Genomic DNA, 26412 nt, shown 5'->3' with positions numbered 1-26412 from the left:
TCTTGGTTGTGTTTAAAAGCAGTTCCACTATTAAACTTACTACAGCATGACACAGCATGCCCTGTGTCCTTTGTTTCATGAAAGAATATTTTCTAAGGTTGTTAAAGACAAACAAAATGCAAAAACTCTTAGCACGGTGTCGAAGGCTATTTTTTTTTTTTTTTAAATTTCCACTGAATTGTCTTAAAAATATGAGATGTTCTTTAGCAGCAGATTTCTGTGTCTGAGATGTGTGGACTCCACTGCTTCCCATAACCAGACTGGAATTCCAGGTAGCTCTGTCAGGTTGTGGTGGAGCCTGTTCCTCCTCAACCACCTTATGACCTTTTATGACCTTTTTTGTAATAGTATCTCAACACCTAGCTCCTGTTTTAGTATTAATATTCAGAACAAGCCTGAGGTAGATGGGTGGCCTTGTCTCCATTTTACAGCCCAAGTCCAGAAAGCAAGGGGAAGAAAAGTGAGTAATTTCGGGTCGTTTTACTCCATTTTTAGTGCTCTGATGCATACATTTTGAAATCAAGACGCTTCTCCGTTTTAGCTGTTCACCTGAACACTCATCAATTAAAATTGACAAATAGTTGAAATTCTTGGAGATGTCTATGGAAGATTTTCCATGTATCTCTCCTACCTTTTGCATCAAAACTATCAGTTCTATACTTAAGAGTAGGTGTAGCAATAAAATAAAAGCCAAATCTACTAACCTTTACTGTGTGTAAGATTAGAATTTAATGTAGCCAGAGGGGTGGAGATCCTTAGTTTTACTTGATGCAAGTGCGATGCTTGTGCTCCTGAGAGCTGGAGAGCACAGCACAGCCCTCCTAGACTGCTTGAAGACAGCATGTACACTGCAGACTGAGGCAAGACAGTAATGCATTATAAATGGTAGAAGTTTGAACCGATGCGCTACAGCACGTCTAGGTTAACCCAGTCGGGCAGTTAGCATTCATCCTGCTTTGTCAGTGCTTCAGCTGCAGAGAGACAGACTGGGAACAAAACTGCCAGTCCCTGAAGTACATTAGAGAGACGGGATAGTTCTACAGAAGATTCATGAATTTTTCAGCTACATTTTAAAAGTGTAACGTCCTTCTCTGGTTTTCTATCTTTAACTCTGGAATTATGGCAATGTACTGGGAGATTGCTGTTGTGGAGCTGAGATTTGTTGCTGTTCTAGTTTAGGTTATAAACCTCCATTTTTAGTCCTGTTCCTTTTTTACTACCTAGTCATGTATTCTCAGTTAGTCTTTGATAACCACAGTGTGAAATCCCTAAAATATTAAAGAGGGAGAGGGGGGAGGGAAGAAGAATGGGGAAGTAATGCTCTATTTTCAAAGTCAGCCTAAAACTTCTTCAAGGGTAAAACACAACCTTTCGTTTTCCTACTTATGTTCTTGTTTCATATTTTTAGGCTTGTCTGGTTCAAACTACATTCAAACAGAGCAGACAATGATTTAGGAGTCTAACTGTCCGTTGATATATCATATTAGTTTATGTAATGAAATGGAAAACTAAAGTTCATAAGTTTGGCAGAGCTGTGCTTTCTGATTTGTATCATCTGATTCATAACATTTCACACATTTAAAAAATTATCCAAAAAACAGTTCAACGATGTAAAGATGTGGTATCTATAAAAACAAGCGCTGTTTAAAAGGTCAGCCATTTAAATCATCTTGTCATACATGGCTGAGTGCAATTTGGCTTCCCTCTACGATATATAAACTTAACTCGACAGTTCTGATACTTAGATGAGTATAAAATGAAGGGATCCAACTGCTTATGGTCAGGGATGAGCCACTAATGCTTTTTTCAAGAGATGTGCTGGCTCAAGTCTGTTCTGAGCAATTACTATTTTTTCAGACCTGACATTCACTTTTTCAATAAAACGTTAGAATTAGATGTAGCTTATTCTCTCAGTTCTCTACCTATTACAGACCACTGCTATGAAGCAGCTTTTCATTTCCACTGTGGAAATAGCTGCATTTCAGTGACAAATGAAGGGATCCTTTAATGAGACTTGAATGTAATTATTTTCCAAGGGGCTGTTAAGTTTACATGGTTCTTTTATGTCTTTCAATTAGTCAGTGATTAATGTTCTGGACAGGTTTTGCTGCCTAGAATCCACCCACCTCCTGTGTCCCTTCAGCTCCTGCCTTTCAGACACCCCACATGCCACCAAAACAGCGTAAGCCTCAAGCTATTCCAGCCCAGGTCCAGGTGCTGGAGCATGCTGGATGCTACCTCATAACCTCGTTCATGTCCCTGTTTTGCGTTTAGTGTGAATCTAGTCATTAGCAGAACAGGTACTGGCAACTCGTGCTTCTCTAGCACCAGTTTCAGGTTCCACAAGCCTACACACAGCTGAAGCAGAACTCAGCTCAGGACTGAGAGAGATCCCTCAGTGTTTGAAATTCTGACTGTGCACTCAGGCGTAACTTCAGCGCTGAGCGTCCTTAGGCAGTGGTTCCACGTATGCTTCTGAAATAGCAAAGCTGGCGTATCCACAGCGTGGCAGCCAGCCCTTGCCCCCGCCGCTCAGTCTGCTAACGGAGCTGTTGTGGGCTGCGCTGCACTTAACTGGGGACCTGACCTAGCTGAAAAGTAACCCAGCAGAATAAAAGGGGTTGGTTTTGTTGTTATTTTGGGGTTTTTTGGGTGGTTTGCTTTGGTTTTGATTTGTTTTGGTTTGTTTTCCCAGTCTATCCTGGATTAAATGTGTTACAAGTGTAGGGGTCTGCTTAATCTGTCACACAGTCAGGTGTGACACAGCCTGTTTTATGGCTAAACTGAAGCCTTTGGTTGTGACTTGGGAACAGTTTTCCCTTTTGACTAGGCTTTACATCCTACACTTTACACGCTTTTTTTGCTCATCTTCCCCAGGTTCCCTGCCAGTATATCCCATAGCGCTTATCAGTGCTGAGAACTCTGGTTTTAAAAACCTCCACTGGAACTTTTAATTTCCTCTGACTAGGCCCGTCAGCTGCTTTGTTCAGCCACTGTAGTGCTCCCTCTAACGTCTTTCAGAGTAGGACAAAACAGCCTTCCTCAGTGTATAGTACCTACCTGCAGCTGTAACTGAAGCCAGGATTTCACTTGAGCATTTCCAAAGTGAATGGAAAGGGCATATGATTATCCCATAATGAACAAAGGTGAAGTAATTATTTATGCTGGCTGAGATTTCCCACACAACCCTTTCATCCTTCCACAAAATTTGAAGTTGAAGTGAACCTGCAAAGAATTTGGAAATGCTGACTGCAGGAACCAGTCACAACACAATTATTTGCATTTTTCCAGACCAGTTACTGAGGAAGAGTGTGAGCAATTAGCACAAATCTGTATTCTCTGGTTAATCACTGGCAGCAGTCAATCAGATCAGTGATTCTATCTGAACATTTAATTAGAGCTGAAGGCTAGAAGAAGTAGTTGAATATTAGTGTTGGGAGTTACTACCTAGTTCTCTTCTGTTAGTGTTTACTGATGCTATTTCATTTCAGCAGCAGTTTCTGAAATGCCTACTCCCCTGATTGTTCTGCATTCAGGTTTGGCTTCTCCTCTACTTAGGTGTCTGATTAGTTCCATTACCTTTCATCTCCAAAGCTATTGAGCACTGGGAGCTGGTGAGACCGAGTCTCACTAGTAACTCTGCATACAGACACATGCAGTACCTGCTGTGTAGCTGCAGTAGGCTGGATACTGTTAGTTTAATATTAATTTCAGAAAACAAGTTATATTCAAGTCGCATTAAAAGATCCCATCTTTTGTCACGAAGTGTAGTTCACTTCATTGCACATGCTCCACATTGTGTACTGAAGTGCAGTTACTTCTGTGACCTCTAGTGGGGATAATCAGAGATGCCAGACTATCACAAGCTCTACACTATTTTCTAAAAAGAAGTGCGAGTAATCTGTTTCTAGAGTTCCAAGACTACTGTTTTTCTGTAGAGCCTGGAGGTTATCTGGTGTACAGTGCTGCTACAGAGGCTCAGCGTTCTTACCGAGGGAGATGTATGTCACTACGTAGTTGATGCTTTAATAATAGCAATGCATGTTACCAGACACCTTTCACAATATCCTCCTAAAATGTTTTTGCCTGTCTGTTTTTTTTCCTCAAGAGTTTTCTGTTTTGGAGAATTTTACCTTTGAGTGTTTCAGTTAAGTGGGTTTGCTACATTCTTCACACTGGTCTGTGACAGGTTGCTGCCTGAGTTTTATGCCTGTATAGTAATGGCCTCGTTATTTTATCAGTCATCCTAGTGAAGCCATGCTAGATGGATAATTCACAGAAAATGCAAAAAACACCTTGACAGTTCAGGGATGGAAAAGCCAGTCTTAGACAGTTAAGCAATTTATGTAATCGGGACTTTGTGGGGAGCAAGCTGTTCCTGCATTCTTGTCAACAAGCACCATGGTTAAAAGTTACCTTATGAGGAAACAAAGGCAGGCCAGAATAAAGTACTGGCCTAAGGAGATGAGACAGGATAGAAAGATTCAGACGGTGCAAAAGGAGGACAGTCCATGAACTCCAATAAGCTTCACCAGGAATGAGAAAGCTGGGACTGTTCAGCTTCAGGAGAGGGCTCAGGAAGGATCTTACCAAAGTGTCTAAATACCTGATGGGAGGCTGTAAGGAAAATGGAGGCAGACTTTCCTCAGCAGCGGCCAGTGACAGGATGAGGCAACAGGCATGAACTGAAATGCAAGAAATGCCATTTAAACAGGAAAACATTTTTCATTGCAAGGGTGACTACGCACAGGAACAGGTTACCCAGAGGTTATGGAATCTCCAACCACAGAGATGTTCAAAGCCTGCCTGGACACAGTCCTGAGCAACCTGCTGTAGGCCACCCCGCTTGAGCAGAGGGGTTGGGATAGATGATCTCCAGAGGTCCCTTTCAAGCTCATGCTTTCTGTCAGTCTGTAATTTCATCTCTATCTTTAGTTAAGCAGAATGTACATGTTAGTCACGCACACCTTTTGTGGTTAGTGTCACCTGCTCCAGGCTGTATTTATTCCATGTGACCTATTTCTTATGCTTTTGTCTAGCTACGTCTTCACTTGGGCTTTCTTGTGCTGTTATAGCACAGGGTTTTCCCAAGAATACATTGGTCTGGATTTGTGTCAAGCTGTGTGATGAGGGTGCTATGTGAACTTGAGGTATGAGTAACTAGAAACTGTAGGTTAGGGAATAGATCCAGGAAGCATTTGTACCTGCCTTTCCATTACAGCCCAACTGGTAAAGATTTGTTAGGAAAAACACGAGTGGAAGAAAAAAAATCAGATTATTTGCTGTTGGAATTAGCAGCCTGAAGAGATGAGTCAGTGTCAGAACCTACTTAAAGCTCTCTCTTTCCCTGGGCATGTTCTTTTCAGTATTTCTTTTAATTATTTAGGATTGTATCAAATCATGCTTGGTTGAACATTTCTGATTCGGTTTGTATTTAACTGTTGATTTAACCCCCCTCTCGAGATGCTCTTGAAAATCCAACCCTTCACAGGTTAATAGTGGTAGGAAAGTGAAGCCCTAATGCCTAAAGTTTGTCTGCTTGCTAACGCAGTTACAGTGTGCTGTGGCATTCATGTTTTAAAGGTCTACACAGAGTGCTGGTGACAGCTGCAGTTGAGATGAGCGATTAACAAGCTGTGAGGATGCAGACTTAAATGTTCACCATCTCCACAGTGGCCCCTGAAAGCAGCTTTGGACATACATAACTGATGTTTCTAATTGTGTTTTACACCTTTTTAGTAGCTAGCACGAAGTAGTAAATTAAGTTAAAACAAAATTGTCATTTTGGGTTTGCTGCTTTTCCTTCTGATTGTGGCATTTGGAAACATACCTGTTATTTTGAAGAAAAGTAACGTTATTATCACTTGATATATAATTTCAAGTCTGAAACAAGCAAAATTGTAACTGCTAGCTACAGGTATAGTGAAAACAAAAAGAGAGGAAAGGCAATATGGTAAACAATTATTTCTAGACTGTGTCTCTTCCTGCTCCTTTCCCCATATCAAGCTTTTGCTGTACTCATTTTAAGAGACCCAGTAATTTATTTTTCCTTAGACTTCATGTCACCTAATGTGCTTGAAATTAAGTGTGGTTAGTTGCTATAATTAAAGAGCTGGTTTGTGTGTCAGATGGTTTCACAAACAAAAAATATTTCGCAACCAATCAATCTCAACCCTTTCATATCACTCCTATAAAACGGGGCACATCTTCAGCACATGTAGCCTCGTGAAACTTCCCTGCAAAGGGTCTGGTTCTCTGTTTCTGAAGTACTGCCTACCTAACCTGTATCTACACATACCTTTAAAAATATGAAAAAATGCTTCCAGTTGAGGCATTCTTACTTGAACACAAATAGAACCCTTCCTCGGATGGACTGCTACAGTATGAGTAAGTTGAATTTACCATTGATGTATATTTACTAGTAACACTGGAAAGTTAAATTCTTCTTTTTTGAAAATTAGAAAGCAAAGCAAAGAAAGATCAAGTGTTTTACCCCAGAACATGCTGTCCAGTTTTGTCTGAAGTAGGATTTTAACTCTGAACTCCTGATTATAAATGTAGTGCATCAGCTCATCCTCCTCCTATGGCCAGAAACGGCATCATTTTGGCTGGTTGTCTGCAGCACAGATGCCTTGTTCCTCTTATTTCTTCAGATGTGCCTAGTATGGTTGGTTCCAGAAGGAGATATTAAATCATCAAAAAGTGGGGTTCCTAATGAACTTCATAATGGGCTAAGCACTGAGTATACTATTAGCCACACCAGTTTTTTATCTTGCACCCTTTTTCTCCAGATGTCTAGCAATAGCTTAGCAACTGGTATGTGGCTGAGTAACATGCTAAAAGGAGGTCTTATTTCTTGTTTGGGTTACTTGTTTGTTTGTTTGCTACAGGAGATACTACTGTTCGATGTGAGCAACTGGATATGCTTCAAGATTGGCTGTCTGAATTCAGAAAATCTACCTCCTCCTCCAGTACAGCCAATCCAGAGGAGCTGGTGGCTTTTGATGTCATCTGTGGAGATCTCAACTTCGATAACTGCTCCTCTGGTAAGACAAGGTTTTCCTGTTCCTAGTGTCTACCTATTCCAAAAAGGAATAGGAAAGTTCTTGATTCCTGTGGGTTACAGCAGTATATGCTAAGTTGTGCCTGGCTTTTGCAAGGAAAGACTTAATTGCTACAGAATCTTCTAGAAGAGGTACTGGCCTTCAGATGAGCCAAGGAGAGCAGCTCACGCTTACGAGCTCTGCTGAGTTATTAAGCATGATGGTTTTTAAGGCACAAAGGGCAATACTTTGTGACTTGTGGTAGCAATAATGAGGACAGATCCAGTGGTTTAGCTTTCCTTGAATTAGGTAGGCACCTATTGTCCTAGAACTTTAGTTACTAATGAAAGACTAATGTTACAGGATTTTTGTGGAGAAAAGTAGTAAATTCATGCAGTTAAAAATAATTTGATAGTGCATATACACAGACATAGGAGATTCATGCTGCAGAGAGAACTAAACATTGCAGAATCAGTCTTGGAAAAAAATCAGCTGATGCTGCGTACTTCTGGGGTTTTTATTTTAATAAATTTTTAATATTTTTTTTCTATATTTGGATGTGGAGGGTACTAGAAAAAGAACTCCACAAAACCGTAATTAATGGGTGGTGAGTTCAGAGAGATGGTAGCCTTTTCGAAACATAAATACTAGGCTCTGTTAACAGTTAAATTGCCAGCACAGAGCGCAGAGCATTGTGTTTGTGTATCCCCTCTGCCTTCCCGCTCAGGACAGCGCAGGCATCGAGCAGAGCTCCTTGCTGGCTGTAGACGATGGCGATCGACTCTGCTGCTTTGGAGCGGGCAAACGGATCGGCGGTGCCCAGCGGCCAGCCTCCCGCACGGCTGGTGGCTGAAAGGCCTTTTGCGTGACCGGGCCAAAACTGAAGTACTGAGGTGCAAAGGCACAAGGCGCGTACAGTGAGGGGGCTCCTCAGAGGGATTTGTCTGTGCTGTGTTACCAGGGAGATGTGCAGTGTACAGGTGAGCTCAGGCTGCAGCAGTCAAAGTGGGACTCAGCAATTCAGACCAGAGTTTGTGGATTAACAGGTGAATTTGTGAACAGCATCCAGTGTGAATTCTGTAGTCTTCATAAGCAGCCTAGGTGACTGAGGCTGAGAGCAACAACTGTACCAAAATAATTTTAAGAAACAAAAAGCAAGCATTCTCTTGATCTCAAAAATCACGAGTATTCTCTAGTCTCATGACTTGTATCTGACACTTGTAATGATGGAAGGTTTTTAGCAAAGTTAGAGAAACATTCAACTGGGTAGAAAAGACCATCAACCCAAAACACAGCCCTTCTGTTGTTCACTTCTAGCACGTACGTACAAAAAATAAATCAGTCACAACTGTATGATCCCAAGTAAACTTGGAATGGTCGGAGAAGGTGCTGCCAAATGCTCTGACTAGTTACAAGAATCCGTTATGCACTGTGGAGGTGAACTGTAAGTTCTAATGGCTACAGAATACTGTAGTTAAATAAACATGTATTAGGATAAAATATAATAGTAGCAGTGGTAGTTTTTAGGGAAGGAAGGAAGGAAGAAATGTGGTCAGTAACAGGTCTTCAGCTAGCCAAGCTGCTACACAGACAGGCTGAGGAGGCAACGGCAGCAGTCCCGATGGGAGGGAGGCAGAAGCTGGGGGATACAAATGGGCACATCTGCTGTGATGTGACTGTTTCACTTGCAATATTGTTGGATGGATGGAGCGGCCTGGAGGCAAAGATGTCCATCAAGGAAAAAACCAATCTGCTGCATCCCGAAGGGGAGCCTGCCCAGCCAGATCGCAAAGGGAAAGTGAGCGGGGCTGCGCAGCATGAGGGGAGAGAGGGGAGCAAAGCTGTGAGGCAGAACATATGATCAGTATTCTCTGCCTGAGAACTTCTGCCACTCTAACCAAGGCCTTGCACAAGAAGAACAGAGTATAATGAATGCTGTTGTGACCTGTCTTTTTAAAGCAAAAGTAAAAACAACTATATGCTTGTGCAAATAATAGTTGTAAACATTGCAACACTACTAAAGAGGATTAAAAAGTACGTTATAAAAATTAGTTTTATTTTTGCTATCTCTGCAGCCTATTTACATCCCCCTCCCCTTTAAAATTCACTCAGCCTGCAAACTGAAATTAAGCTGGCTATTTCATGTTTTATTTTAGATTGCTTTCTTTCCTTATGCACTAAGCAAGATTAATGCAATGTTTTAAAGTTTTCTCCTCCATTTTTACATTGCTCATTGTTTTAGGGACATTTGTTAGCATTACAGAGAATTGAACATCTTAAGACTATTTTTTTAAGCAACAATCAGCTTCCTGTAATTCTGTACATGATTTTCTGTATTCTTTCCCACTCCACAGACTGATATGGCAAGTAATTAATGTTTCGGTGAATATCAAGCTTCTATTCTTAGATGTATTGACAGTACAGTTTTCAAAGATCGCCACGTCCATGCGTGACCTTATGCTTATGACAAATTTTCTGCAACTCAGTTTTCCCCCTCTAACTGTACAGAACATGATGGCAACATTCATACAGTGAATTCACACTTAGTGGGAGCGTTATTAGAAAGTTACTGTCAGGTTGCTTTGGACTGATTCGTGTAAAAGCCTATTATGTTTTTAAACCTTTTAGTGCAAGATAAAAAGCTTTCCAGTCAGATGGGTTAAGTTTGTCTCATCAGCCATGACTTGTCACTGTCAGTGCCACAGTTGCAAATTAATCATGACAAAATTTTAATCTATCTTGTTTTTGAGGGAAATTTTGTAGACATTATGCTATAAGAAGGGAAAACTTGGAGAAATGAACAATTGCATACATTTAATCTTCTACCTTTCAATAAATATTAAACAAACCAATTAGCTGTTCAGACAGGAAAGGCAATTCTCTGCACTGCATACCTGGCAAATCTTAGGGACCTCAGTCCTCTGATCCTCTGCCACAACTCCAGGATACCTTGGCAAATTCGTTTTTCCATCTCCCTGCAATTACGAAGATGTCCTCAAGATCAAGAGGTAGCTGGGGCAGGGGAGGTGGGGGGAAGCTAGAAAGACGTAGTGAGACCGATCAGCTGGTGTGGATGCAGTAGCTGAAGGACAGTCAGCTGCATTAATGACTATTAATAACAAAATAGCAAAAGTGCCTACAGCTATGAACACAGTACTGCTGTACTCCACCTTTGTGTTCTGCTTCCTTCTCAACAAGGAGAGCTCAGCAGCTCCTTCACTTGGCAAGAACAGCATTTTGCACAGGGTGATCTAATGTGAGTCTTACAGTGTGTGAGCTGCATTCTAAGATACACAGCTCATGGTTCGAAGTTTTGTTTCTGACTTCAGAGGAGTCCACTTTCACATGTACTTACATACTCTGTTGTCTTGGCAATAGACAGTGACAAATACATTACAGCAGCAGCTCCCAACACAGGTGAATATTCCGTTGATCCCAAGAGCGAGCCTTCAAATGTTGCCACGGAGTTTTGATCTTGTAAAAGGTGTAAGTGCTTTTAGTTAGTTATCAGGAGCTGTTGCCAGTTTCTTTGCCATTTAACAAAAACAGAATTGTAGCAGCTGGCATTTTCAAATTCTGGTTGTGCTTGTTTCCCAGGCATAATGATTTCTATGTTAAACAGCAGGCACAGAACTAGAACTTGCGTATTTACTTGTTCAGTGTCTGAAATTGATGTATACATTTTTGTAGGATATCTTACTAAATAATTGTAGGAGTCTGATGCACTGTATGCTTTAAATGCAAGGACCACAGTAGCGATTAGGAAGAAATTAATTTAAAGTGGATAGGTCATGCTGATTATGCTTAGAATAGCTTTAATGCTGTAGATAATATCCCAAGCAAATTCTCAATTGCCTGTCCTTTCTCTTATCCATTATAGCTTGGAAAACATTCATTCAGTGAATTCTTCTGAAGCAAATAAAGCACAAGCTTCTATCTTCAAACTTATGGAGATGTATATACACACCCACAAACAGCCATTTATATTGTGAAGTCAGTCCAGTTCTCCATTGTGTGATCTATCTCAACAAAGGTTTTGTACCAGTGTAAGCAATGCAATGTCAAGGGTAAGGAAATCTGTGAGAAAACCTTCACTTTTTACAGCTAGAAACTACCAAAAAGAGGCTTTCTTAGAAAGACACTGTAGGAAAGCACTGTTACTAGCAAGCATTTGTTGGCATTTCTAATCAAGACAAGATACTGTTGTGCAGTAAAGCTACTACCGAACTCGTTCAAATCCACCCTATATATGTATACCAAGGAGGAAGGAGGACTTGCCTTTTCTGTTGTAGCAGAACACACAGCTGTCCACAGGTTTACAACACGTACCTGATGTGCCTTTTCTTGCGCTTGTTCTTTCCCTGCAGAGGACAAGCTGGAGCAACAGCATTCTCTGTTTACACACTACAAAGACCCATGTCGAATCGGTCCTGGGGAGGATAAACCATGGGCAATTGGTAAGACCTCCTCTAGCTATGGATGTATGAACGTTTACTTGTCTGTCACTCACACAACATCTGTAAGCAGCAGGTAGTTCAACTAACTGGCAGTAAGAATTTGGTGGAAACCAAATATTTACAAGGGGTATTTCTGTAATGTATATTTTATAAACCTTAACAGTGTCTTGTTGAATTATAATTAAGAACCAAACAGAGATCACAAACTTCAGTCCACATTCCAGCACTTAGGCATCAAGCTACTTGAATGCCTTCCCGCACCTATTCTACTTTAAAAATAACCTCTAGATTACTTTTGGGGGAGAAAAAAAAAGCCAAATTATTGTTTCTGTACTTTCTGCACGCAGTGGAAGCCTGCAGCTTTTGATCAGAATGTTCCATTTGGTGTTCTATAAATACTGCAAGTGAGGATGTAACAAAGCAGTTCAACACCATTACAAACTTGCAGGGTTCATCTTATAAAAGATTTCATGGAACTCCGAGATATTCATAACTGGTGAAACTCAGTTGAACTTGGTGGAGTTTTAGATCAGGAATTAGACTTTCTCTAGAGGAGCAATTGTAACTGTGAAGATACTAAAAGAAAGAATGTGGAACCGTTTAATAATGTGGCTTTAGTCTGTTGTAGCAGAAAAACAAAAAAATCAGAGACATTGAGGTTAAGAAACTGGAAGGGCGGGGGCAATGTTTTGAAAGGTGGCAGGCAGTAGGAAGGTCCGGGTAGAGGAGAAGTGAACACAAAGTGCTCCCAGTCAGAGCGGTCCCCTCTCCCCCACATGGATGCTGTCTTCACAGCCCTGTGCCCCCAGAGGTTTTCTGAGGGGCAAGTCACAGGAGGTATTTTGGGACAGTCACATCTCCCTTTCTGTTCACAGGTACCTTGTTGGATCCTGAAGGATTATATGATGATGAAGTGTGCACTCCAGATAACCTACAGAAGTACGCAATTCCTCATCCTCCCACGTGCTTTAGACAATTCCTTAAAAAGCCAGTTCATTGCTCACTATTTAACATTTCACAAATTGAGGGGTGTTTTATGGACTGTTAAAAGAAAAAAAAAACCCACATAATTTTTTACTCCGGGTACTTGGGGAAGAGGAAAAAAAGGGAAGGAAAAGTGGCTGCTTCTCTAATAGAATTGGCTTCAGTGGGTAAAAAGATGAGAGCAACTGCAGTCAGTGCTTTTATGTCTCTAGAGTTGGTCCTACCTGGGCAGGCCCATAGGCCAAGACGCTCCGAGCACTACCAAAAAGGGCACGTGGACAGCTTGTCTGAACGTCTTTCTGCAGGCAGCCAGTTCCGTGGTCACGGCACTGTAAAGGACAACGACAAAAGGAAATGTAGTTTTCCTCAAATAAAAAAACCCATAAAGTTTAAAACATCACCCCACCCCAACAACCAATTACCCATTCTAGAAAGCTTGCAGAATTCAGTACACCTAAAAAAGCAAGCTTACAAATACAGAGAGGAATTAAATAGCACAACAGAAATAACCAGGAATATAGCTTAATATCTCTCAGTGATACTAGTGCAGCATTACTTTTAAGGAGTGTTTGATGCTGAGAAACAGGTATCTTTGGTTTGAGCTAGAGGACTTAAGAGAAATACAAAAAAAACCTTAATTTACAAAAGTCTTAAGATAAATTTCTTGAATACCTGTACTGTTTGTTAAATAATATGCCAATGGAGAAAAATGAGTAAGCCTTGTACATTTGAGAGCAGCACTTAATGAATGCGATAATCCTTTTTGCAGCTTCTCTACCTTGAAGGCTGGTTTAATGGACTAAATACGTTATTCTCATGACTAACTGTGAAAGATGTTCCAGCTGTTCATTACCAAAATATACTAGAGAGGTAAAGTTACCTGAATTAATGAGCCTGTGCAGATGCTTCAGTTTACACACATAATGGAAATGGTACATGATACAGGCACAGCTTATGTTGGCATTTTTACTAAGTACAATACATTGCGTAGTATAGCTGGACCCTTAGTTGAAAGTATTAGGTGAGGCTACCCCTTGAAGTCCTCTTTGTATCAGTTTTGAACAAAGCAATTGAATTCTAGACACAAGGTCTGGGTTTGGTTTATATTGAAAATAAGGATTAGTTACAGCAAGTTGCGCATTCAAGACCCTGCAAAATTTCCAGGCATTTCTATTCACGTGTTGAAAACATGAATTTGTACATGTGAAAGGGATTTCTGGAAAGCAAAAGTAAGGTAATTTGGCCCTATGATCAAGTTTGCAAATGCAAATCTGTACGTGGGTGTAACATTCTATTTTATAGTTCCAAAAGCAGGCTTGGAGCTCTTAAAAACAAAACAAAACAAAACAAACAAACCAAAAAAACCAACCCAACCCCAAAACCAAAAAAACCCCTTGTGTTTTTCAAGTGGCCTTTTGAGACAATCTGTCACCAAATGACTTCTGGGGTATTTTGTTTTATTCCCTGAAGAGTTACTTGTATTCAGCAGTTCAGTTCCACCGACAAATACATGACTGACAGATAAAGAGCCATCAAATGATCAAGAAAGATTTAAAAGTATTACTTCCGCAACCCTTGTACAGCATCTCAGTATGAGATAACTGGAAAATATTCTTTAGTGTCGTAACAATGTCCAGAAGACTTTTTGCGTACTAAATGTGTGCAATACGTTGTAATTATCTTAAACTAATGAAAAAGCCCTCTATTAGACTGGAATTTTCACTAGCTTCTTATGCAGACCTGCAGGGAAACAGGGATCTGCACGTGTACGTTATGTAGACGTGCTTACATATTAGAGAAACCATCACTTTTACGAGAGGCCACGAGAGCCTGTCCTCCCATCTCTGCAAGGGACTGGTAACCATAAACATTGCCAGTAAGTTCAGTAAAATTTAAAGCCATTAATGGAATCTGGGCTTTAAAGACATTGAAGTGTTAAATAGCACAGAAGCTATAGAGCACTGTCTAGCTAACAAGTGTCATTCATACACAGCAAAACAGGGTACAGCCTAAAATTGATCCGTTCTCAAATTTTTCAATAATAAACCTTGATCAAGCTTTACAGACATTTAAAATGCCAATGTAAGCTATCCAGGGAATTATTTCTTTATCAGCACTCTTCTCTCGTTTATAAATAACATTAAGTAGTTCACATTACTAATTAGGCCACAAAAGCAGTAGAGCAACTCTTAAATATCTCTTTCATATTAAGTACAGCATACGTAAAACATTGGAGTAGAAGAACATACTTGGTACAAACAAAGAGCAAGTAATTTATAATTATAGAACAATTAATAAGCTCAATGTAACAATCTGCGCCCTGCCACAGTGCTGGAAGCTGCACAAGCTTCTGCTCAGAAAGGGTTCATGAAACACACACAAATAACCTCATCTCACAAAGATGATTGTCACCTTCAAGCAAAGCACTGGAATAAGCCCATTTTTGTCTCTAAACCCTGAAAGGAGTCTGGCACAGGAGAACACCTCACAGCACAGCTAAGAAACAAGATTTAAATGCACATTTTTCCAGTCTCCACTGTTGGACGGTGGCTCACAATTGTGGCTGACAGACTGCAACACCAGTAAGAAAAGCCTTCCTTAACTCAGGTGCTTCTCATGTGAATGAGAGATGGTCCCTCGAGCTTTATGATGAGGGAGTAAATGTTGCTTTAGGGCTCCCTTACTACTCTTCATGCTCCTTCATTCACTGCGGCTACGGTCAGCACTACAAACCAACCATGGGCCAGAGAGCTGCATGACAGAATTTTCGTACTGAAACTTCGGAGGTATTTGAGACTGAAAATCTTTCAAGGAAAAAATAAAATTCCAATTACTTTTTATCCTCCCTTTCTTTATTTCCTATGAATTAAGACAATTATTCTGACAAAATTCAGGTTTAGTTGTGCAACTCAGTCATAATTAGTCATGTTCACTTAAATTGTTAGCATTTACCTGTTAGCACGGCATAGCCCGGTGGCCAGTACTTGTGTCTACTTCCTGTAGAGACAAACAGCAAACCGCTGCATACAAAGCGGTACAAGTTTTAGTCAGAAGCAGATGCATCACGCACATTTACAATTTGTTCTCCTCACGTATTTGAAATTAACATTTCTCTTCCGTGAGCAGTTGTGCAGGTTAAGTGAATACCCAGCATTCACGGACTTTTTAAAAGGACATAATTGTGGCTAAAACAAATTCATCTAAATTAATGCAAATAAGATTTTTTGCAGAAGTACTGCAGCGCTAATCAGCAGTTTCTTCTACTTTGTTTCTTAATTAGCTTTGCCAGATATAAATACAATTTTTGAAAGAGGTCAGTCCCATCAAAGAGCTTACTTTCTTGAACCTAGAAAAAGAATTTCAGGAAGTGAATAATTTGCAGTAGTTCTTTGTAGAATCAGCTTGCAAATGGGGTGCAGACAGTAACCTAATCTAACGTGAGTTATTAGATGACAGTCTAAAACCGAATAATACATAAAAGGAAGCTCACTTTCATTAATTGGTTCCAAGAAAATTAAGAACCTTCAATACCTCACTAAGTCCAAAGGGGGTTAAGAAAAGTTCTGATTAAATAAATATATGACCAGAATTTTGTCACTGTTATCTTTTGAAGGCAAGGATGTATCAACTGTATGTATCAACTGACCCAAACTTAGAGATGATAACACTGCTGAGACCTAAATCAACTGTGTAGCAAGTGCTACGTCCCATCTGCCACCATTCAGATCCTTCCAGAGGGACAAAATTGGACAAAGAAACCATTTGAATCTCAAACACTAAAACACACCACAAGAGTCTGGTGTTTGTCTCGTTTTTCCTTCATTCTGTACTCTCACGTGCATGCAATAAAAAATTCCTAAACCCAACCCCATAAACCCCATCCAAAGTCAAGTCTTAAAAACTGGGTGATCAAAAATATCTTATTTTTTCCCAAGGTGAAATAAAAGGCTTTGTACCTGCTAGGACCCAAGTTCATGGCTCAGTGTTTCTCCTGCGACAGTTGATGGTGTAGCTTAATGGCGTAATCAACTCTTACAAGGGAGACCACAGAACCTTGAGCTCGGGTTTTGGCAGGTAAGTAAAGGAAAATGATTTTCAAGGCGGAAAAGTAGATTGTGTTTTGAGCCAGACAGCAAAACCACAACCTGCTCTGTGCCTCTCTGTATGCAGTCACCATGCAAACCAGCTGCGACTCCACTTGATATCAACTGTCTGCATAGTACCCTACGCATGCAGTTACCGTGTGCAGCTCCTGCTTTGGCACACACAGCTGTGTCTGCTGCCTTTAGCACTCATTTGGTAGAGCTTTTAAATAGAATACAAGAAGGTAAACCAAGTCGCCTTTTAAATCCAATACAACAGCAAAACAATACAGAACAGCACAGCAACACAGAATTACTGTAAAAATAGAGAGAGAGGGACCTTTGTGGGTTATCTGGTCCAACATCACATTCAAAGGAGGGCTAACTCCAAAGTGAGATCAGGCTGCTCGAGGCCTTAATGGTCTTATATATAAAACCTGCTGCTAAGGTTTAAGCACCCAAACTAAAAATTTTAATGGGAGAGCTGCAGCTTATTTGCCTGAATACAAGACTGGTACCTAGAAAACTGATTCTTAATTTTGACAGTTTCCGTATATGGTCTTGGGCTGGGTAATCTCTGTGCAAGATGGAGGCAGTACTGAGTAAGTTAGTAAGTCCATCTCTGTACAGGAGTTTGAAGAGTGTCACGTACAAGAATCAAATAAGTTAGGCTGTCGTTACCAGTGAAGTAAGAGCTTGGGGTCCAAGACACAGTAGTCTGATGATGAGGCTTGCTCAAAACCAGCTACCACATCCCAAACATGTGCTCCTGAAAACCATTCCTCACCCACGCCCTGTCTGTAAAGCTGGTTGTCTTAATTTCACACGGAGTAGCTCTGATCAGGTTGGTTCTAAAGTAATCCATGAAACAGTTTCCTCCTCCACTAGGTTCAGCAACACCGGACATCAGGGGTGGGGCTGTGGGCTGCAATATACTACCTAGTGCAGGCAGGCAAGGTCCTCCTCTTGGGTGTTTGTTCTCCTGGCTACAAGACTAGGTCCACCAGTGCAGCACCATTGACGCCAAACCCGCCACGAGGCTTTCAGAGCACTGACAGCACTTAGTACAGCCTCATACTGGAAAACACATTTGGAAGAAGTTGTGCTTTACCCTTACCTGGGATTTGGAGAGAATCTAGCGTAATGCACAAAGGGACAGAATGAGCAAACGTTTAAAGCCCTTGTTTTGTTTTTTAATGAAATAGGGTGCTGGAAAGTGAAGAAGGAAGGAAAGGATACTTAGTCTATCCCACCAGCAAGAACCACGGTTCCAGTCAAAAGGGGAGGAAGGCATCACTGAAAGGAAATGGGAGGAGGATTGATTATATGCTCTATACAGAAGAAGGTCTCTACTTGGAATGGAAAGTGGTGAGTTTCAGAGTTGACAAAAAGAGCCGTAACTCACGCAACAAACTTGTCTGGATGGCACTGCAGCCTGTTCTGCTTCAGTGGTTCAAATTCATACTCTGAGGAGAACCTGCTGCTTTGCGATTTTCTACTTTTGCATGCAAATACTGAGTTGTAAACCTATTACATAAAGAAATTTAAGATGAGTTTAGAGATGCTGGTAGCAACATTGGTAGATATGCTGCTCTTCAAAAACAAACAAACAAAAAACCTTGTTTCCATTCCTTAGGCTTCCTGTTTCAGATGCACAAATGCCCATGGCGCATCTCCATGGTAAACCCATCTTATATTTTGCACAAATGGCAACAAAACCAATATTTGAATAGTTTTGACCCAGATTAGGTCTTTGATAAGGCTCACGCTGGCAGCATACAGAGAACTAAAATACCTGTGCTTCCTGCAAGCAATTCCCAAAGTACTGGCAAAGTAAGTACCTGGTCTGTAGGAGGAGACAACTACATTGTGCCAAGCGAGCTTTAAGGTTGCTCCTTCCAGCTTTCAGAAGCTGGGAAGCACGCAGCGTTTCCTACAGAACATCAGTTTGGTCCTATGAAATGCTGCCAGAACAAGGGCTGGAATTCAGAGACGCGAGGAGCAGTGTTCCTGATCGCCTTAAGTTCCCATGAAGGTAACACCTCAATCTAATGAAGACAGGCTTCCTTTTTAGCTGCATGCTGTACCTAGTACGGTACAGCCAGCCCCTCCTCACGCACATGGATTACCTACTGCAGCACTACAGATCAGTCTTATCTGGAACAACACAGATGTTACTGCAAGCGGAAAGAAAAGGTACCACATATTTCATCCAGACTAGTTCAACTGTGTATCGTATAAATGGTACCATTAGCATAGCCAAGCCAGACTGGTCCCATACATCTACCAAAAAGTAGTTCAACGTAAACAAAAAAGAGGCATAAAAGCGAAGTCCTGGTGTCTGGTTTAACAGAGCAGTTTTCCAATCCATTCTTTCTTACTTCTGTTTTCCTTCCACAGGAAGTGGAAGAGTTCAGCTTTATTACCCAGTTAGCCGGCTTGACAGACCACCTACCAGTAGCAATGCGTCTCATGGTGTCTACAGGAGAAGATGACCCTTAAAACTGACCAGCTTGGAGAGATTACAGGAGGGAAACGTTAACAATATTAAGAAAATATCAGAGGATAAGAACGAACTGTTCTGGTGCCACGTTAGGAAAGATGAGCAGACCTGACCCGGGCTACTCCCAGAACGTACCAGCAACGGCGGATATAAAAAGGGAAGAAATGGAAGGGGTTGTGGCCAAAAGCCACTGTCACAAGTTGCTCAGGCAACAGGGCAGGCCTGTACTACAATGCTTTCACTGTGGACCGAACGCAACCAAGATGGAAGTCCCAATTCCTTCTGAACCAGTGCCATTCTTACTAAAACATGTTTTTATACTAATATATAGCACAATTTAGTTTGTAATTAGTCTGTGAGTTAGTGCTGCTCAATGGTTTTTTGCATCATTTCTTTGTATAACTAAGAAGCTAAAGCTTTTTTTTCTTTTTTTTAGCCTGTTAAAGTTGTAGTAGCGTGCTTGCATCAGTAGCATGCGCCCGCACTGCATGCCACTCTGAGATAAAATAGTCAGTAAGATACCACGGGGAATATCAGAACGGAAGCAAGTTCAAAAATCAGATACCAGCCAAAGCAAGGCATTCTGGGACTGGCAAACCCTTCTGTCATTGCAGATAGACCTTAAAACAAACAAAAACTCTATTCAATTTGCAGACCAATATCTTCCTGTCCGATTTAAGGACACTTAAAAGATTTGGAATTAAGACTAAGAACACAGTTCTACCCTTATTCCAACTGTGTTCCACTGAAATTAAGTGTTTTGTCTGAATAATGACTCCAGAATTGGGCCTTTAGCTTTCTAAGCGCAACTTATTCCCTTAAGAAGAAATATAGTTCCCCTGTAATGTCTTTTCTTTCTTTCCCATATGTGGGGCAGTTCTGAATTATGGTATGGGATGATATGTATGTTACAGTAGAGTGAATAGATTCCTGTAGTACCACTGGTAACACCAGAGCCAACATTCTGCCTTAGCTAGAAAGAGTAAATGGGAAATAGCTTGTAAAATGCATGCTAGATATAGAGTTAAAATAAACGTAAGTGACATTTGGGGAGGAAAAGTGTAGAACAGTGTATGATAAGGCAGGACAACCTAATGATTTTCCAAAGGAATCCGTACCCTTAAAGGGAAAGTGTAAAGTGGCTACCTACTAGAGAACAGACCTGTGACTCTCAGCCTTGGGTAACTACTTCCTATGAGCAGAGCGTTTCTTTATGTCTGCAAGACAATTCTCCCTTTGTTATGCACTCGCAGACTTTAATAGGGGTCTTGCCATCTAATTCATATGTTCTTGCCACTGCAGCTCTTTAAACATGGGGCTCCCCTTTGCCATCTTATCCCCATGACCTGACCTATTCAGCCTCTGTAACCTTAACAAAAACAATGAAAAGCTGCGAATCTTGGCTTTTTTTTTAGGGATTTAAATTCAGAAGGGTTTGTGTTGCTGGGAGATCAATGAGACCCCTTAAGTTTTAACTGACACTTAGTTTCTTCTCCCTACTTCCTGTTCAATTTTACTCTTATTTCCTCTTATATTACAAATTCTCTGTGCTGAAAAGAGTTAATCTACTAGTTATACTTACTTCATTAAGTAACCTGTTTCAGTCACACTGGCCAAACTCCTGAAGATGCTCTTGTTTTGGTTTAGTTTACACCTGCTAGGAATCAGCTTGAGCTAAATCAGAATAGATTTAAATTAGAAATCCCAGTCTGCACAGCCGCTGGTGCTGGCTTAATTAGCTCCAGTAAACAACAGACCTTTTACTGAGATCAGCCGGATTTTGCAAGTAGAGAAACTCATAAAAGTACTGACCGAACAGTATTGGCTAATTCCCAGTAGGTAGTAGGCCTCTTCTCACACTCTCCCGCTGCACCTGGTCTTGACACGTTTTATGCCTCATTTTCCAGTCCTGGCGTCCCTTCAGCAGAGACTGCCTCTTAAAAGTGTACTGTGCCAAACCATGGGGTGGTCTGCAAGTGTAGCCCCTGGCGACTCAAAAATGGAACCAGGCTCGATTCCCCTTTTTGATAAAATTAGGAATTCAAGTTTACAGCATCAGAGACTTCAGTGTACTATCCCAGTGCACCACCAGTTTCCCACTTTGTACGTTTCTCTTTATACAGAGGGTGCACGTATGTGCAATGTGTTTTTCTGGTTTCTTATCTCTCCATGCAATTCAGAAAGACTTGTACCTGAAACAATGCTTTTAATCCTATTTTCTACCTTGCTTGTATTTTATTAACCTTTTTAAAAAAAAAAAAACAGTGTCAGTAGCAATTTGTGTGCTGTCCAGCAGCTATTTCTCAGTAGTAAGATTAAATATAAGGTACAGTATTTTTAATAGCTTTCCTAACAATGTAAATTACAATTTGATATCAACTTCACCAAGTATCAGTTGCAGGAGCTGAATTTGACACTGTGTGGGATATAACCATTAAACTACTGCCAAACAATGTTACATTTACAGTAAAACTAACATGGTCTAAATTACTTTTAAATTAGCTCTGTGGCTTTGTGCTGACTAAAAACCAGGCACTTTTGTCAACTTTTTGAGATACGTTGAGAAATACTTTTTCAAATTTGAAGTAAACTGTTTTAGATTTTGATGTTCTTAGTTTCTCAGTGATCAAGAAATGGATAGTTGTAAAATGTTCTCTTTAAACAATGCACATACATTTAATCGGTCTAGGTAGTTCTTACTAATTTACTATCTTAAGGATCTGACTGTGCAAGAGAGTGCTGCTGGGAGGTACAGCAGTGTGGCACCACTGTACAGAAGCTCCTTGCTTTTTTGCATTGATCCTGTGCCTTCTGATGCCTTGGTACGCTTGCAGGAGCCAGAGCGTAGGTACCAGTGAACTGTGACAAACAGGCTTTCCTTTCCAGAGTAACATCCCGGAGAAGAACGAGTTTTGTCTACACCACGACTACCACAGTTCCATATACTATCTCACAGAGAATCATTCAGACACCACCTGTACTAGCAGGGTATCAACCATTACAAGCCTTAGGCAGATACTATGTAACAGAATATTTGCATTTTAAAAAAAAAAGGGAGGGGGACAGAACATGCCCAGGAAATCACATCCTGGATCACTTTTTCAGATGTCAGTCCCATTCTGCTTAAGGATAGCATGACCCAATTTATTAGTAGGATGGTATTTATAAGAAATTTGAGTTAAGCTTACTCTGCTATGCTTACCCCACTTTGTACAGGAAGTTCAGGTATCTTCAAGAAGTGGGTGATAATGCTATTCTTGGTTTAATAACTGCCACTCAACAGGGATACTGTAGCTGAAGTGTCATGTTTTTATAAAAGCTAGATAACATCTTCTGTTTCTCACATTCAATTTGCGTTTTACAACAGCACTTCTAGAACAAGTGAACAAAAGACACAAATGAGGATGGCCAAAAACAAAGAACTTCCAGAAGTTTCAAGGACGTCAGGTCCTTACAAAGTTGGTACCTTTAGATCACTTCAGAAACACAGCCTACACCAAGCAGTACGTAGCCTCTCGGGCACATTCAGATCCAGTTAATCTGTGCACTGTTTGTCTAAGGGATACGTGATCCACCTGCTCTGCACCACAGCTCAGCCACTGAGGACCAGGGTAGTAATGCCAAGTGTACAGCTTCCTGCTATGTGAAAAAGTGTTTACTACAACTAATTCCAATTGGTGGCCAGCTAGTTTTATTCCATCACAAGCTGGATGCTTAACAGAAGCTAAAGCAACCAAACATAAATGTACCACATGCTGGCTCCAACAGAAGCCTGCAGCCCGCTGAGGTGTGGCCTGCTGTAGAGAAACCCTTGAGAAAGCTGTCTGGTGTAACGTGTTTACCTATCTTGTCCTGGTATTATGGCAAGGTTTTGTCCCAGAAGGACGCTCAGCTAAGTCTGGATAGGCCCCCAGCCCTACTTGTTGGGCAAGGCAGTAAGATTTAAGGAACTTACAATTCTGATAAAGAAATTTTTTTTTTAAAAATGGCCTTTGTTTGGTGGTCCAGATTAAGCAGATCTGACTGTCCCCCGTTTGGTCTCTGAGCTACCCTGGGATCACACAGCAGAACATCAGTGTCGGCACATATCATCAGCTCGGAAATGAAGCATTTTTACTTCCTCCTGGCACTATAGGATGAGAACAGAAATACAGTTCAAGCACTTTGAAAAACTCCCGATTTTGTCATCCATTAAAATAAGGGTCAAATTGTTACTGAAGGTCTCATTTTTCCATGCCATCTTGTTTTAAATATAATCTTGATGCTTTTAAAGACTTGTATTATTGCTGAGGTTTAGAAATCCTGTAAGAAGAATAACCTTTTTTATTTCAATGATTTTTCGGTATTGTATCCTTCTGGAACCTAATGTTTTTATATGGTAAGCACACACCTTCTGACATTTTGTTATAAATGTATTTAAAAAATAAAAATTTAAATATTTTCATTGGTTTCTTTGCCTGCAAGAAAACCACAATCTCAGACCTGATAAAAACAAGGTATTTTGAAAAACAGGGAGGGGTTTTTGTCTTTTATTGGTGCTGAAAGGAATAACTGGTTGATGCAAACAAGACAATAAAATTTCAAGGCTCAAATGATTCTGTGCAGTCCACTTTTTCTGGTTTTGTGATGTGGAGTCTGATGGCACTAGCAGAAACCTGACTCTAAGATGCAGTCTGGGGGTGGGTCAAGTATGGTCTCACTGTGCTACGCCTATTCTAGTGAATCTGCAGAAAATAAAGGGTGAAAGAAATGAGTTCTTTTAACTCGCCTTACACCATGGCCTCTGCTGCTCAGCCATCCCCTGTGCAGACACACCCCACTCAGTTTTCAAGGTGTGCAACCTTCACGCAAGCATCCACAATGCCTGCTGTAAGCTCCAAACCTGAACCCCGCACCTCACACCAAGGCCACGCTTTAAGTACAAGGATATCCACTCCACATTGCATTCTGCCAGCATTTAATGTAAGACCACGTCACAAGAACAATGTCTTATTATGCGGTTGGACATCTCAATAGTGATCTATCCCTGAACTAATGGAGTGCTGGTTTTTATCTTTATACTGTCCAGTCAAAGGTGATTAAAAAAAACACAAAAAAACCCGCCCCCCACATACATATGTCCCTAGGCAACCCAGTGATTTAACAAAACAACGTCAAGGGAAAAGAATCCCTTTTACTGGTTGACAGTCCTTGAAGTCCTTTATAAAAACCAGTAGGGAACCCCACCTCGAAGAATTTATTTTTCCCACAGGCAGAAAGGAGGAAATCAGTGGAATGCAAGTGATTAAGGAAGAGCACAGTGTGCATTTTGTCATTCGCTCAGGAAGAAACCACTCCCATCTTGTGAGACAGGATGTCAGAGAGAGCTCTCTGCAGCTTTCTCCACTGCTGTACAGGCGATTTTTGTCTGCATTCTGATGCTACCATAGCACTGGACTTCCACAGACTTCCTTTTCCAGTGGTGGATTCCCAGTACATGCCTCTCCTGTAATACCTGATCTATTTTTCCATTGTTACAGTTTGCATTATTATGTGAGTGGCTCAGAAATGGCTATAGAACCACAAGGTGAAACAATCATTTCTTGGACAGTTTGCGTCTTCCAGACATTCAACTAACAAAAACAAGTACAGAAAACTCTAACTCCTTCCTGCTCCCTCTGCCCCAGGAGGGGTACTGTAGTTTATGATGAACTCGTGCCCACAGCTGCCTGTCGGTCAGCACCATAACTGCAATGCCATCTGCCTCTTTGGCTACTGTACAGATTCTCTTGGCAAAGCACCTATTAAAATACTAACCCCTCCCATCCCACTGAAATTCCTGCTCAGAATGCTGCTGAAACAGTTATTCTTCTAGCCCTTTTCTTTGACTATTTACTGCTTTGATGTACCAGTTCTCCTTGTTGCAGCAAATTCAAGTTGTTCATCTACATTTTCATGGCCTTTCAAAAGACGTGCTCTTACCCTTTACCATTGTTTTTGACTAATCCGGATTTCCCATCTACCACTCCTAAACCTGTAAGCCCTTCATATTTTCTTCCATCCTTCCCCTGACATTTAGGGAAATGGCTCCAAGCAGCCGTCTGTGAAATCAGTGAACGGGGCTTGCTAGACAGACTGGCAGGAAAACAACAATCCTCTTTCTCATCATTTACGTAATGGCAGATTTAACAACTGCTCCTTACGACCGTTAGATGTGAATGGGAAGAAGTGTGCACTAATCACAGCTAAGCTTAGAAGAGAAAGGGAGGAGAAAAAAAATACCTGAGGATAGTTACACATTGGGTCTGAGTACCTAAAAAGATCACGGAATCTCTGTCAACATTTAATCTGGGCCGTATATTCATTCCCTTTCCCTCCTCCCCCGACCCCCCAAAAACCCCTGTCTGACAAACATTTCATACTATTGCAGATCGCATGCCGTAGTGCCCGTGCTGATACTATTGCCTCAGACTGACAGAGGCTTTTCCAGCCTATGAACCCAATCCATCTGCCTTCACCATTAGTTATGTCCTCTCACCTTCCTCCTGTCTGACTCACAGACTTTGGGGCAGAAGACTATGGCTGTCCTGTCTTTTATACAGCACCTAGCACTACATTGTCAAGGAAAACGGTTCCTAGGCATCAAGAACCATCTAAACAGTAAATAGAAATGAAAAGAGATTAACCCGCCTGGACGCGTTCCTGTGTGACATGATCTAGGTAATCCTGCTCCAGAAGGGGGATTGGACTAGATGATCTTTGGAGGTCCCTTCCAATCCCTAACATTCTGTGATTCTGTAACTGTATTAGAAAAATGCTACAGCCTTCCTGTGTGCTTTAAAGGATGAGGTAATTGAATACAATCACATAAAATAAAGGGACATTTTCCCCATGTTCCTATTACCACACTAGCTTTCAGCTAGCTTTCCTGCCTGTAAGTTGCATAATTCCTAGAAAACAGCACCTGAATACTCTGTTCCTCTGGCAATGTCCATAAGCTGATGCTTCACCTTCCCTCACTTCCCACATGAGCATCTCACGCTCACCAACACACGCCTGCACAGCTTGCACCACTGCCCTCTTTCCCTTTTGTAAGTAAACCTTTGATGTCTCGAAAGCCAAACCTGTCAGAACAACTCCAAACTGCCTCAAGTGCCGCGGTACAGTTGGTAAGCCAGGTGTGTCAGAACATCCTTTATCTGTATAAGCACTGCAACAAAAGCCTAAAGCTTCTTAGATCAAGTAGTTTTCACTGTTATACTACATCTGTCACAACAGTTTTTTTGCAAAGCTCTGCTAAAGCTCCTCAAGTCATGGCAGTGTGTGTCCGAAGCAGCCAGAAGCCTTAAAAGTCCCACTCCTAT

The 26412-nt window shown here is 41.1% G+C and overlaps 1 protein-coding gene across 1 annotated transcript in view; it reads left to right on the top strand.

Annotated features, from left to right (window-relative positions):
* Positions 1-19068, top strand: part of SMPD3 (sphingomyelin phosphodiesterase 3) — a 33240-nt gene extending 14172 nt beyond the window's left edge. The window contains exons 3-7 of the mRNA XM_068411556.1: positions 6891-7046; positions 11411-11500; positions 12376-12439; positions 17772-17934; positions 18967-19068. Of these exons, the coding sequence (XP_068267657.1) occupies positions 6891-7046; positions 11411-11500; positions 12376-12439; positions 17772-17934; positions 18967-19068 (575 nt within the window). The remainder of the gene's footprint in view (positions 1-6890; positions 7047-11410; positions 11501-12375; positions 12440-17771; positions 17935-18966) is intronic.
* The last annotated feature ends 7344 nt before the right edge of the window (positions 19069-26412 follow it).

This window comes from Nyctibius grandis, chromosome 12 (genome assembly GCF_013368605.1).
Source record: "Nyctibius grandis isolate bNycGra1 chromosome 12, bNycGra1.pri, whole genome shotgun sequence".
NCBI classification, from domain to species: Eukaryota; Metazoa; Chordata; class Aves; order Nyctibiiformes; family Nyctibiidae; genus Nyctibius; species Nyctibius grandis.
The sequence above is the reverse complement of the archived record's forward strand: the minus strand, read 5'-3'. Positions and strand labels throughout refer to the sequence as shown.